The sequence below is a fragment of the Bos taurus genome, chromosome 4, assembly GCF_002263795.3.
Source record: "Bos taurus isolate L1 Dominette 01449 registration number 42190680 breed Hereford chromosome 4, ARS-UCD2.0, whole genome shotgun sequence".
Lineage (NCBI taxonomy): Eukaryota > Metazoa > Chordata > Mammalia > Artiodactyla > Bovidae > Bos > Bos taurus.
This window is the reverse complement of record NC_037331.1, coordinates 69,614,892-69,627,469: the sequence shown is the minus strand read 5'-3', so window position 1 is coordinate 69,627,469 and position 12,578 is coordinate 69,614,892. Positions and strand designations below refer to the sequence as shown.

Here is a 12,578-nt window from a genome sequence, read left to right as displayed (position 1 = left end):
AGACTTTTGGTGTTCTATTTCAAAGAACAGTTCCTGGTTGGGATGTGGCCACATGATTGACAAATTATTGATAAACAAAGGATTAGGTTACAGGAATGAAGAGGAACAGGCTAATAAGGTGAGACCAGGGCCCATTAGGTCATACTTTGAATGAGGTCCTCCTTGGAGGCATCAGGAAACAGTGGCAGGGAACACACAGAGGAGGCCTCTAAAAATGTAGAGATGAGGAGCTCAGGAGTCTAGGGAGAAGGAAATGATGCTGGGAGGTGAGGAGAAGGGAGTTGGATCCCATGCCTAGGTTCTGGGTGCTTCTTGGCAGTTATTGTCTGGAGATGACAATGACCAGGGAAGTTTCGTTTCTCCTCATCTTGAGAAATGGGAGTGCTGAGGAAATGAGCAGCCTCAACCTGGGAGGGTTACAGGGAAGAGAGTGGAGAATCCAGGACTAAGCTAAGCTAAAGCTGCTGAGATAATGCAAGTGTGAGACATTTGCTGGCTTGAGACTGAGGGTTCCTGGGGCATGGTGGAAGACAGGGTTAGAGGAAGAGATGACAAAGGTGGGAGGGGGTCAGAACCAGGTAGGGATGAGGAAACCACAAGGGCTGGGAGAGATGATGCCTGGAGGGTCTTTTTCTTGGCAGATGTGGTTCGCAGGATGATTGACACTAGGGGTATGAATGAAGGGTTTTAGATAGTACTCTGCTTTTTTTTAATGGCTTTACTGTGATATCTGCATACTGTACAAGTTCCTAATTAAAATATACAATTCAGTGGTTTTAGTGTCTTCATAGATAGGTGCAGCCATCACCACAGTCAATTTTAGAATATTTTCATTACCTCATTTCATTGTCCTTTAGCTATCACCCTCTGTAACTCCAATCTCCCTTCTTTCACCCACTGTCCCCCGCCCCAAGCCTTAAGCAACCCCAAATCTCTTTTCTGTCTTTATTAAGTTCTCTATTCTGGATTTTCATATGAAAGGAAGTTGCATAATATGTGGACTTTTGTGCCTGGCTTCTTTTCACTTACCATGATGTTTCCAAGGTTTATCTCTGTTGTAGCTTGTGTCAGTATTTCATTCTTTTTTATTGTCAGATAGTATTCCATTGTATAGATACACCACACTTTGTTTACCCGTTTGCCCGTTACTGGACATTTGGGTTGTTTACCCTTCTTCGCTATTATGAATAATGCTGATATTTATATACCAGTTTCTCTGTGGACATTTGTGTCATTTTCTTAAGTATATACCTAAAATGCAATTGCTGGGTCAAATGGTAACTCTGTTTAATTGTGTGAGAAAATACGAGTGTTTTCCTAAGGAGCTGTACCACTTTATATTTCCACCAGCAATATATGACAGTTCCAATTTCTCCACAGTCTTGCCAACATTTGTTATTATCTGACTTTTTTATTCTAGCCAGCCTAATGGAAATGAAGTGGTATCTCACTGTGGTTTTGATTTCCTTTCCCCAGTGATTAATGACATATAGCATCTTTTCATGTATTTGTTGTCCATTTGTATCTCTTCCTTGGAGGAATATCTATTCAGGATCCTTTGCCCATTTTTGAAGTAAGTCTTTTTAGTTTTTTTTTACAGTTTTATTGAGGTTGACAAATTTTTAAAATGTACAATACGGTGATATATGTATACATTGTGAAAGGACTTCCCCATTGAGTTAATTAACACACCCATCATCTCACTTATTTACCTTTTATTTTTTGGTGAGAACATATAAATTCTATTCTCTTAGAAAATTTCATTTATACAATGCCTGTTTTACTTTAGATCCTTAAGTCTTTTTATTACTGAGTTGTAAGAGTTCTTTATATATTCTGAATACAAGTTCCTTATCAGATAAATGATGTGCAGATATTTTTTCATTCTGTGCTTTGACTTTCACTTTCTTGATGGTATCCTTTGAAGCACAAAACTTTAATTTTCATGAAGTCTGTTTTTTTCTTTTGTTGCTCATACTTTTGGTATTATATCTAAGAATCCTTTGCTAAGTCTGAGGCCATGAATATTTACCTGTTTTTTGTCCCAAGAGTTCATAGTTTTTGCTCTTGACATTTAGGTCTCTGGTCCATTTTGAGTTAGCTTTTATATATAGTATAATGTAGGGGTCCAACTCGGAGAAGGCAATGGCACCCCACTCCAGTACTCTTGCCTGGAAAAACTCATGGATGGAGGAGCCTGGTGGGCCGCAGTCCATGGGGTCGCTAAGAGTTGGACACGACTGAGCGACTTCACTTTCACTTTTCACTTTCATGCATTGAAGAAGGAAATGGCAACCCACTCCAGTGTTCTTGCCTGGAGAATCCCAGGGACGGGGGAACCTGGTGGGCTGCCGTCTATGGGGTCACACAGAGTCGGACACGACTGAAGCGACTTAGCAGCAGCAGCAGGGGTCCAACTTAATTCTTGGCTAGCCTCTTGTTCCAGGAGTATTTATGAAAAAGGCTGTTTTTTCCCCATTGAATGATTTTGGCACCCTTGATGTAATCAGTTGATCATAGAGGTATGGGTTTATTTCTGGACTCTCAGCTCTATTCCGTAGATCTATTTGTTTATCCTTGTGCCAGTCCCACACTGTCTTGAGTACTATTACTTTGTAACAAGTTTTGAAATCAGGAAATAAGAGTCCTCCTACTTTTTTCTTCTTTTTCAGGGTTGTTTTGGCTGTTCTGGGTTCCTTGCAACTAGATAGGAATTTTAGAATTGCTTTGTCAGTTTTTAACCAAGAATTCATCTGGGATTCTGATATAGATTGTATTGAATTTGTCAAATAGTTTGGGGGAGAGTTGACATATTAACAATACAAAGTTTTCCAATCCATGAACATGGGATGTTTTTCCATTTATTTAGATCTTTAATTTCTTTGAATAGTGTGTTGAGTTTTCAGACTATGTTTTGCACTTTTGATGCATCTAATCCTAGGCATTTTATTCTTCTTAAAAAAAATGTATTTATTTATTTATTTGCCTGTGCTAGGTCTTAGTTGCAGCACAAAGGATCCCAGGTCCTCTGCGTTGGGGAGTGCAGAGTCTTAGCCACTGGACTACCAGATATTTTTTCTTTTGATGCTCCCCATCAGGTAGTATTTTGATGGGAAGTCCTCATATCAAGTGAAGGGGTAGAGTGAGTGGAGAGTTGAAAAAATGCCTCTCCAATTGTTGACAGGAGAAAAGAGCAGGGCATTTTCTGTGGTTCTTCAGGAGGCTGTGTGCTTAGGTCTTTCGTGGTCTTGTGGCAGGGCGCTGAGGGATACATCAGCCTGGAAAGAACTCCATATAACCAAGAGCGCGTGGTTTTGTGCTGTGGGGGATGGGAATGAGTAGGTGAAGATTGATTGCTCTTGGTTACTAGAAATGCAATCCAATTGGACTAACTCACATTAAATATTTAAATTACTAATATCCCTCCCCCAACTTCTGAGATTTATCAGCTTTTTCTACAAGGGGAAAATGAATAGCCCAGATGAATCACTAATTAGGAGAAACTTAGTAGCATTAAAGAGGAAGGAGACTGTTCGGGAAGTGTGAAAAATATTTTCAGATTTGATCTCGAAAGTTAGGGTTGTTTTGAGGAGAGAGGATGTCACAGCACAAGTTAAGAAGTCCAGTCTTACCTACTTGTCTGCTCTAGTGGTCACCTCCTTTCTCCTTCATCTGCTTTTTATGACTTTCCCCCTTGAACTCTGTTTATCCTGATTGTATTTTGCTATCCCCCAGTGACTCTCCTTAGCATGTGTATGAAGGGAAGGAGAGGTCATGCACATGCTTGTGTTTGGAACATCCGTAAGTCGAAGGTAGCACTTACCCTAAAGGTCTGCAAAATAGTTGTGAGGCTAAAATGTTTTATGTATATATATTTTTTCTTGTTTCTGGATTTCAGACCATAAATTTAGCCTAGCGTCATACTTATGACCATAAATGGAACCCATTGTAGAGATTATGTCTTAGAGATTAGCAATTTAGTATTTCATTATTTTATGTATTACGAACCAGTAATTTTTTTTAGACTGCTCATTCTCTTTAGACTCATTAGAAAAGACTCTGATGCTGGGAAAGATTGAGGGCAGAAGGAGAAGAGGGTGACAGAGGATGAGATGGTTGGATGGCATCACCAATTCAATGGGCATGAGTTTGAGTAAGCTCTGGGAGATGGTGAAGGACAGGGAAGCCTAGCGTGGTGCAGTTCATGGGGTTTCAAAGAGTTGGACATGACTTAGCGACTGAACGACAGCAACCGTCTTTAATATATTTGTGAGTATTTGCGTGATAAATGCTGGGAAAATTTAATGGTAATTTTGTCTTTCCAGACAAAAAAAAAGATAATTTTTGTCTTTAACTGAATTTCATATTTCATCTTATTTTTCCATTTGAGTTTTGCCTTTATAAAGCTCTAAGATCAGACTGAGCAAGAGCAATGTGCGTCTGGTTTACGGATGGTTCTGCACACCTTGCTGGCCCTCCTCAAAAGTGCATGGACGCCCCACTTCTGTCCATTTTCATGTTTTGGTGCAGCTCTTTTTTCTTTTTTGTTGAGCTCTTTTGGTTGCATGAATTGGTATCTCCCTCAAGCTCAAGCAAGAGGTTGTTTATAGTAAGGATGCTGTGCGTGGGAACCGGAGACCCTGGGCACTTAAGCCCCTGGGGAAGTAAGACCTCTGAGTTATGGTGCCGGTGCAGGCAGCCGTGCGCACATCAGCAGCTGAAGTTGGCTTCTGCAACCCAGCTTTTCTGGTGACCAGTTTCTTTAATATCTCAAGAGATCTTTTATCTACATCATGACTTCTGTTTAAGTATAAGCTCTGGTCTGCAGAACTCCAGTTAAAGCACTGTTATCTCTCCATTTTCTCACCATCATTTCCTAGCTTCAGGACCCAGAGAGCTGCCAAGTCTTGGTGTTTCCTACTCCAGATGCTGAGAGGAAGCTGGTGCCAGCCCTCTCTGCTTTCCACTCCAGGCCACGCCTCTGGCACCTGGCTAACCTAGGGATGGGCTTCTCCGGAGTCCGATGCCCATCCCTGATGCTGTTTTCTGTGTCTGAGGAGGGCCCCCCAGGTGATAGAAAACAGGGTACCTGTAGAGCCGCCCCCTACAGCAAGACCTTGGCCAAGAACTTCCCCCAGAGGAAGGGAGAACTGTGCCCTCCACCCTGCAGTCCCCACCACAGACCTGCAAAGGACATAGGTTTCAATGAGAGTTGCTCTGGGAAAAACTGGCACTAAATTAAACCTTGAATTTTAAATAATCCCACTGATGGTATATCCTTAAATAGATGAAAATAAGAAGTTAGTGATTTTTTAAAAAAAATTTGAATAGAAAGCTTGTTGAACGTTGTAGGAGGAAATGAAACAAACACAGAAAGTGAAATTAACTGAGCTGCCCCACCCCAAAGGGGGAATAATAAAAGTCATTGAATACATTGTTTTATTTTCTTTTTAAAAGTATATAATGTCCTTTTATCCCCCCACTTTATTGATGTGAATTGTGTTATGAAGGTAGCATCTCTTCCTACATTTGAATCTGCTATTTATTTAACATGAAGTAAAAACTTCTATAGTTTGTGTTTGAGTCATCATTTCTTCTGTAGAATAACAAAAATGCAACCAAGTATTGATAGATTTTACAGATCTAATTTGCATGTTGAACGATTCATGAATCTGTCAGCATTCCATCTAGTAAGCAGAGAGAAGCTCCAGAGGCCTGCAGAGAGGGAGAGGTTTTCAAAGCAAGACAAAGAAGCCATAAACAAACAAAAGGATTATTTCTAGTTTAGGTAACCTCCCTGGGGGGACAGAAAGGGATTACCTCATCTTCCTTTGGGGGATCAAAAGAGTGACCTCATTGGACTGACTAGAAAATTCCACACTGATTAGGATTGCAGTCTTGGGAAAGGTTGTAATGGCAGTGCATGCTGAGTCTCTTCAGTCGTGTCAGACTCTTTTCAACGCCATGGACTGTACCCCACCAGGCTCCTTTGTCCATGGGATTCTCCAGGCAAGAATACTGGAGAGAGTTGCCATTTACTCCTTCAGGGGATCTTCCCGACCCAGGGATCAAACCTGAGTCTTCTGTGTCTCCTGCATTGGCAGGCGGGTTTTTTACCACTAGCACCACCTGGGCAGCCTTGTAATGGCAGACTAGTTAGGAATTAAGTCTTGGTTTGAGCACAAGTAACTCCATGTTGGGCCTGTCATCTCTTTTTTTTAACACTTCTGATAAAATTATAGAATTTTTAAATGTTTGCATTAGCTACAAATTTAGAATCATTCTACAACTGCTCAGCAAGTTAGTTTTTAGAAATTTAAATCAAAATTCTATAAGTAAAATAGCAATTAAAGATGTACTCTTGTACAAGAAAATAACAAAAGATGTTAACCTAAAACCAGAAATTAATCTTTTGATTTAGTATTACAAGTTTGTTTAATTCATAAAAAGGATTTATCTAGGATTCTTTCAAATAAAAATACATGCATTAAAAAAAGAATTATGGTGTTTATTTTTAAATGACTATTACTTCATAAAGTGTAAGATTATGGAAAAATTCAAACAATATGGAAGTGTATCAGTGGAAAATAAAGCTCTTTGCCCCCTAACCCCACCCCTATCCCACTATCCAGGTTTAAAATATTAAAGCTTGACCATGTGTTCTCTGTGATGTTTTGGAGCAGGTTTAAACTTCTTACTACTACTACTACTACAAAGTCGCTTCAGTTGTGTCCGACTCTGTGTGACCCCATAGACGGCAGCCCACCAGGCTCCACCGTCCCTGGGATTCTCCAGGCAAGAACACTGGAGTGGGTTGCCATTTCCTTCTCCAATGCATGAAAGTGAAAAGTGAAAATGAAGTTGCTCAGTCATGTCCGACTCTTAGCGACCCCATGGACTGCAGCCTACAAGGCTCCTCTGTCCATGGGATTTTCCAGGCAAGAGTACTGGAGTGGGTTGCCATTGCCTTCCTATTTTTACAGTTTGACTTGGTCTTTAGCATCTCAGGGTAGCCAGTGCCCCATGGGAATTGCAGAGTCCCTCTGCCTTGGCTGGGAGAGGTTGGAAAACTCAAGCCCTTTGGAGAGAATTAAATTAAGACCCAAACCATTTGTCTACATCACACAGTTATGAAGGCAGTCTTGGGCAATGAGAAGACAAGGGTTGGGAAGTGGACTTGCCGTCTCTCCCTTCCTTTGTGACCTGGGGCAACTTAATCCCTCCTTCTGTTTTCTTAACCTGTGAAGTGTGTGCTTAGTCACTCATCCAAGTGCAACTCTGTGTGACCCCATGGACTGTAGCCCACCAGACTCCTCTGTCCATGGAATTCTCCAGGCAAGAATTTTGAAGTGGATTGCAATTTCCCTCTTCAGGGGAATCTTCCCAACCCAGGTCTCCTTCATTGCAGGCAGATTCTTTACTGTCTGAGCCACCAGGGAAGCCCTGTAAAGTAAGGACATTTAAGTCTCTTTCACAGGATGGTTGTGAAGTTTACACAAGGAAACACAGAATGCTTTGCTGGAGAAATTCAGCCAGTTGGGGATACAGAGAATATACAAAGGTTGTGATGCAAGTGAGGTTAATGCCAGCAGGGAATCGAGTAACTCACTGAGTAATGGGGGCCAAGAGCTGGGGCAAGAGCTGATAAGTGATTTCTGGGCAGCATTGTGGAAGAGGAGTGGGACTTGGCAGGAGGATCTGGAAGGGGTCAAGAACCCACCCAATCATTGTTTCAGCCAAATCCCCAGATGGATGCAACCCATGGCCTACTTCTCCAGTGATGCAGAGATTCCTTCAATAACCAGGACTCTTTGAGCTGCTCCTCCTTCCACCCTCTGCCCCTTTGCTCATCCCAGTCCCTCTGCCTAAAATGCCTTTTTCCTGTTGCCTTCTGGGCTAAATCATGCCACTGTTTAGGCCTCAGCTTAAGTACTTTCTCAGTAACACTTTCCCAGGTGACTTTCGCGCACCTCCCTATTTAGGTTTGCTCACCTCCTGCAGGACCTCTTTCCTCTGCCTGCTTTGGGTTCTCTCCTCCCCAACACCACTTGGGACTGGAGGCCAGAGCTGGTGTTCTTGCTTCCTCGTATTCCCTAGGGTTCCAGGGACGTTGTTAGAGATTCAGGAAATACTTGTGGATGATAATCACCTGGAAAAATGAGGTCAGATGTACTTTGTCCAAATAAAGGCAGATTCTGACCTTGCAGTCATAGCTCCCTTTCCATGGTCAGGTGCCTGTCTGTAGTCAGGGGATTTAATATTTTTTTGGGGGTGCGGGAAGGGGCAGGGAGTAGGTGTTCACTTCAATGAGCTGTTGTAATAAATGAGGGTTTGAGGAACAATAGACAATCCTAGGGACATGCAGGGTCTGGAATCAGCCGATAGGCTGCCTGCATCGACTGTGGGTCAGAGTCAAGGTTCCAACCTTGAGGCCACACCATCTCTTATCTGAATTCTGGAGTAGTTTAGATGTCAAAGGAATGGGCTGGTGATAGTGATACTGGGTTGATAGTGAAACCGTCAGGGCCGCTCTCAGTGGTGGATCTCTGGGTATCTTTTCATCCTCTCCATCTCAGTGCTAACCAGCATGCCCTGCTGTGCCTCATGGCCCCTCTGCTCCCTGACATCTCCAGCGCCTTCTGATTTTCCCAAGATTTCGACTCTGGCCTGACTCTGCCTGATCTTCAGTTCGAAGGCCTGTCATCATCCAGCTGCCTTGGTCTTGCCATGTCCCAAACGCCCAATCGTTTGGGTGGACCGAATGAAGGTGGACCGATCTTCATTCTGGTGTAGTCTGCAGGGGCTGGGGTCTGGGAGGAGCACAGGTACACTTTTCAGCGACCCAGAGGGCTGGTTCTCAGTGAGAGTTTGGGCGGGAGGCCCTGAGGGGCCTATCTACTTCTGTATGGAGGTTCCAAATCACCAAGTGTTGTATCTTATTTTTCAGATTGATCGTGTTCTGTGTTGAAGATGTTTCCAGAACAGCAGAAAGAGGTATGTCTTAAGAAATCAGAAAATAAAGACTTCATGTGCTTTGACTCACTGCAGGTTGGATCTTCGTTCTCTAACCATAAATCTGTAGAGGAAAGTCAAGATACCATAGGGCATCATAGAAGGGAGCTAATGAAAGAACAAAGCATTTGTCTTCCTGCACCCACACCCCCTCTCCCCAGCATCACTGCAGCCATCTTGGCCCTTATTCTTTGGTTCCAGTGGCTGCACTTTCTTTCTGCTCACTCCCATCCACTGCTTCAGAAAGTATCGTTGTCCATGACTCAGAATTCTCCCAGGCTCTGCTCCCTGCTTTGCTTTGAACAGTCTCCCTTTGGCCTGCTGTCTCGGGTTTTCTGCTCTGTTACTTAATTCTGAATTCCCCCACCTTTGGTAACAACCCGGGGTGACTGTCTGCCACTAGTTTCAGTTTTGTCCTGCTTGTTGCCTCTTAGATCTCTGGGATTGGTTTCACATAATCTGGGGAAGGCTGTCCCTTCCCCATCCCAGCCTGGCCTCCCAGGCTTCCGACCCCAGCTTCCTGAGTTGCTCTCTGGCTGAGAGATGGGTAGGATGACCAGCACAGCAGCCCTCGGTTGAGCGGTCTCCTTCGGAAGAACCTGTTTGTCTGCCCTGCTGATTGTAGTACACATGTCATTACTAGGTGAGCTGAATGAAACTCAGTAGTTTCACTGGCCCTTTCCAGGTTCAATCACATGTGTACACACAACAGTTCCGTGTATACACACATGGTCGCAGACACAGTCAAACATGGCTGCATGGTCCTTATAGTTTGCTTTGCCCAAATGTAAAACCCTAAACAATCCATTTCAGAGAATCCTTCCAGAAAACTTCTTTGCTAGATCTCTCCTTCTTTCTTTCAGCCCCGTGTTTGAGTTTAGGGTCTCTTCAGTAGTCCAGCCCACTTCCACACTTGTAGTCCAGGCTGCCCCCTACCCCATTTTCAAAGTGTTTTTGAGCTTTTAAAAATTGGTATAACATGTGTAAATTGCAGTAAATGCATAAAATGCCCTTATCTTATGTATGCAGCTCAGTAGGCTTTCACTTATGTGTACAGCTGTGTAACCACCACTCAGATCAAGGTATGGATGCTTCCAGAACCCCAGAAGGTACGTTGTATCCCTTTCCAGTCAGTCTCCCTAACATCCTCACAGAGTGAGCTCCACACAATACCATGACCAGGGATGTTTTTTCCTTGTCCTCGTATTAAACAGTACTGGGACCAAGCTGCTTGCCTCAGGAAACACCTTCTCTGTAAAGCTGGCCAAACTGCAAGTCCTCACACTGCCATCACTTCCAGTAGTGATTTCAAGTTCAGGGGTTCCCCAGACCAGCTTCAGTTTTGATTACTCCACAAGAAAAACTCACAGAATTCACTGAGAGCAGTTACATTTGTGGTTATAGTTTATTACAGAGCAAGGATGCCAGTTAGGATCAGCTGAAGGGAGAGGTGCGGAGGGTCAGCCTGGGGCAGGGTCCAAATGCAGAGCTACTGGGTGTGATGGTAGCTCTCCGCTGTATGGTAATGCCTAAGAGAAGCTCCCCGGAGCCTGTGGTGTCCAGAGATTTCTCTGAGGCTCATCCTGCCTGCTGGAGAAGACTCTCGAGAGTCCCTTGGACTGCAAGGAGATCAAACCAGGATATTCAGATATTGATCTCAATCCTAAAGGAGATCAACCCTGAATATTCCTTGGAAGGACTGATGCTGAAGCTCCAATACTTTGGCCACCTGATTCGAAGAGCCAACTCATTGGAAAAGACCCTGATGCTGGGAAAGATTGAAGGCAGGAGAAGAAGAGGGCGGCAGAGGCTGAGACGGTTGGATAGTATCACTGACTTAATGGACATGAACTTGCACAAACTCTGAGAGATAGTGGAGGACAGGAAGGGCTGGCGTGCTACAGCCCATGGGGTCCCAGAGTCAGACACGACTTAGCGACTGAACAACAACAACACATCCTGCCTGCATGGCCAATCTTTGGTGTCCACTCCTCCTGGGATCAGGTCTTTAGTCTCCAGTTCCTCCAGAGGTCATAGCTCATACAGTGTGACCTTAAGCCTCCAACATAGTCACATTGTTAGACTGTCCTGTGGTCAAAGCCCAGGCAAACAAAGATACTCTTGTCAGTCAGGACATTCTGGGGGCCTAGAGATCACCTCCCAGTATTCAGAGGCAGAGGCCAGACCTCCCTTCAGGTAAGCTGAATGCTTCATTACAAACCTGTATTGGCCTGAGCTCTGGGCAGGCTATGCCAAGGGAGCAGGGCTGTGCTGACAGCCAGCATTATTCCAAAGGCACATTTTAAAAATTGTTCTCTTGGGGGAAAAGCTACCCATGAAAGCAACAGAGACTTTTTTTCCAGTTAGAAGAAGCGTTTCTTTTTCTTTTTGACTTGGCTGGTTTAATCGCTTGATGTTAATTTTTAGTTCATTTCAGTTCATAAAAACTAGACACAAATTTTAACCGACTACATAAAGAAAGCATTTTATTGACCTTGTGAAAGTCCTTTATTATAAATAATTATGAAATATTATGACATTAAGGTTATATAACATTATAACCTTAATGTTATTATAACATTAATGTTTCTCTGGTGGCTCAGTCAGTAAAGAGACCACTTGTAATGCAGGAGATGTGGGTTCAATCCCTGAATCGGGAAGATTCCCTGGAGAAGGAAATGCAACCCACTTCAGTATTCTTGCCTGGAGAATCCCATGGACGGAGAAGCCTGGTGAGCTACAGTCCATGGGGTTACAAAGAGTTGGACATGACTGAGCACATAGCACACACAGAGTGTTAATGCAGCTGCATAACATTAAAGAATTTTAAACTGGAAAGTCCTGCAACTGAAAAGGAAAATACCCATAAGGAGAAAGAGGTATAATGCCTAGAAATTTACTTTGGCCTCTGTTAGCAAGAAACCAGCACAGCAAAGCGAGATTCTCAATGTGCCATAGCATATTCATGTTCATCACATATCAGTTCATTTTCTGCATGTGGTCAGAGTGACTTCCTGGCTTCTAACACATTGCTCTTAGAACAAAGTACAAATTCCTCAATGTGGTTTCTAAGGCCCCAGATGATCTTACCCTGGTTCTTTCCCCAGGCTCTTCTCCCACGATTCCTCCACCCAGCGCCCATCTCACTCCTTATTTCAGGGACTTTGTTCTTGCCTGGAGAATCCCAGGGACAGCAGAGCCTGGTGGGCTGCCGTCTATGGGGTCGCACAGAGTTGGACACGACTGAATCGACTTAGCAGCAGCAGCAGCCCTGGGTTCCTACGCTTTCACAGATGTTTTTCCCACTGATTTCACACCTCTTTGGCTGGCTGACTCCTCCTTATTTTTCAGGCCTCAGGCTTATAAGTCAAGAAGAGGCTTTCCCCAAGCCTCAATTATCAAGGTATTTTTATCTCAGCACCTACCCAGCAGCACCCTGGAGTCAGTGCCAGTTAGCAGTGGAGGAGGTTTTGGTGGAGACTTTAAATATTCTAGTGGCTGGTGGCTGTTTAGTGGAAAAGAATTCAATTCCCCCACAACTGGGTGTGTAAGGGCTGAATGCAGTA

The 12,578-nt window shown here is 43.6% G+C and overlaps 1 protein-coding gene across 6 annotated transcripts in view; it reads left to right on the top strand.

Moving 5' to 3' along the window:
* Positions 1-12,578, top strand: part of SNX10 (sorting nexin 10) — a 67,746-nt gene that overhangs the window by 28,078 nt on the left and 27,090 nt on the right. For all 6 annotated transcript variants that reach the window (XM_005205528.3, XM_024990567.2, XM_005205531.5 and 3 more), the window contains one exon: positions 8,948-8,994. In XM_005205528.3, the coding sequence (XP_005205585.1) occupies positions 8,971-8,994 (24 nt within the window). In that variant the 5' untranslated portion in view covers positions 8,948-8,970. The remainder of the gene's footprint in view (positions 1-8,947; positions 8,995-12,578) is intronic.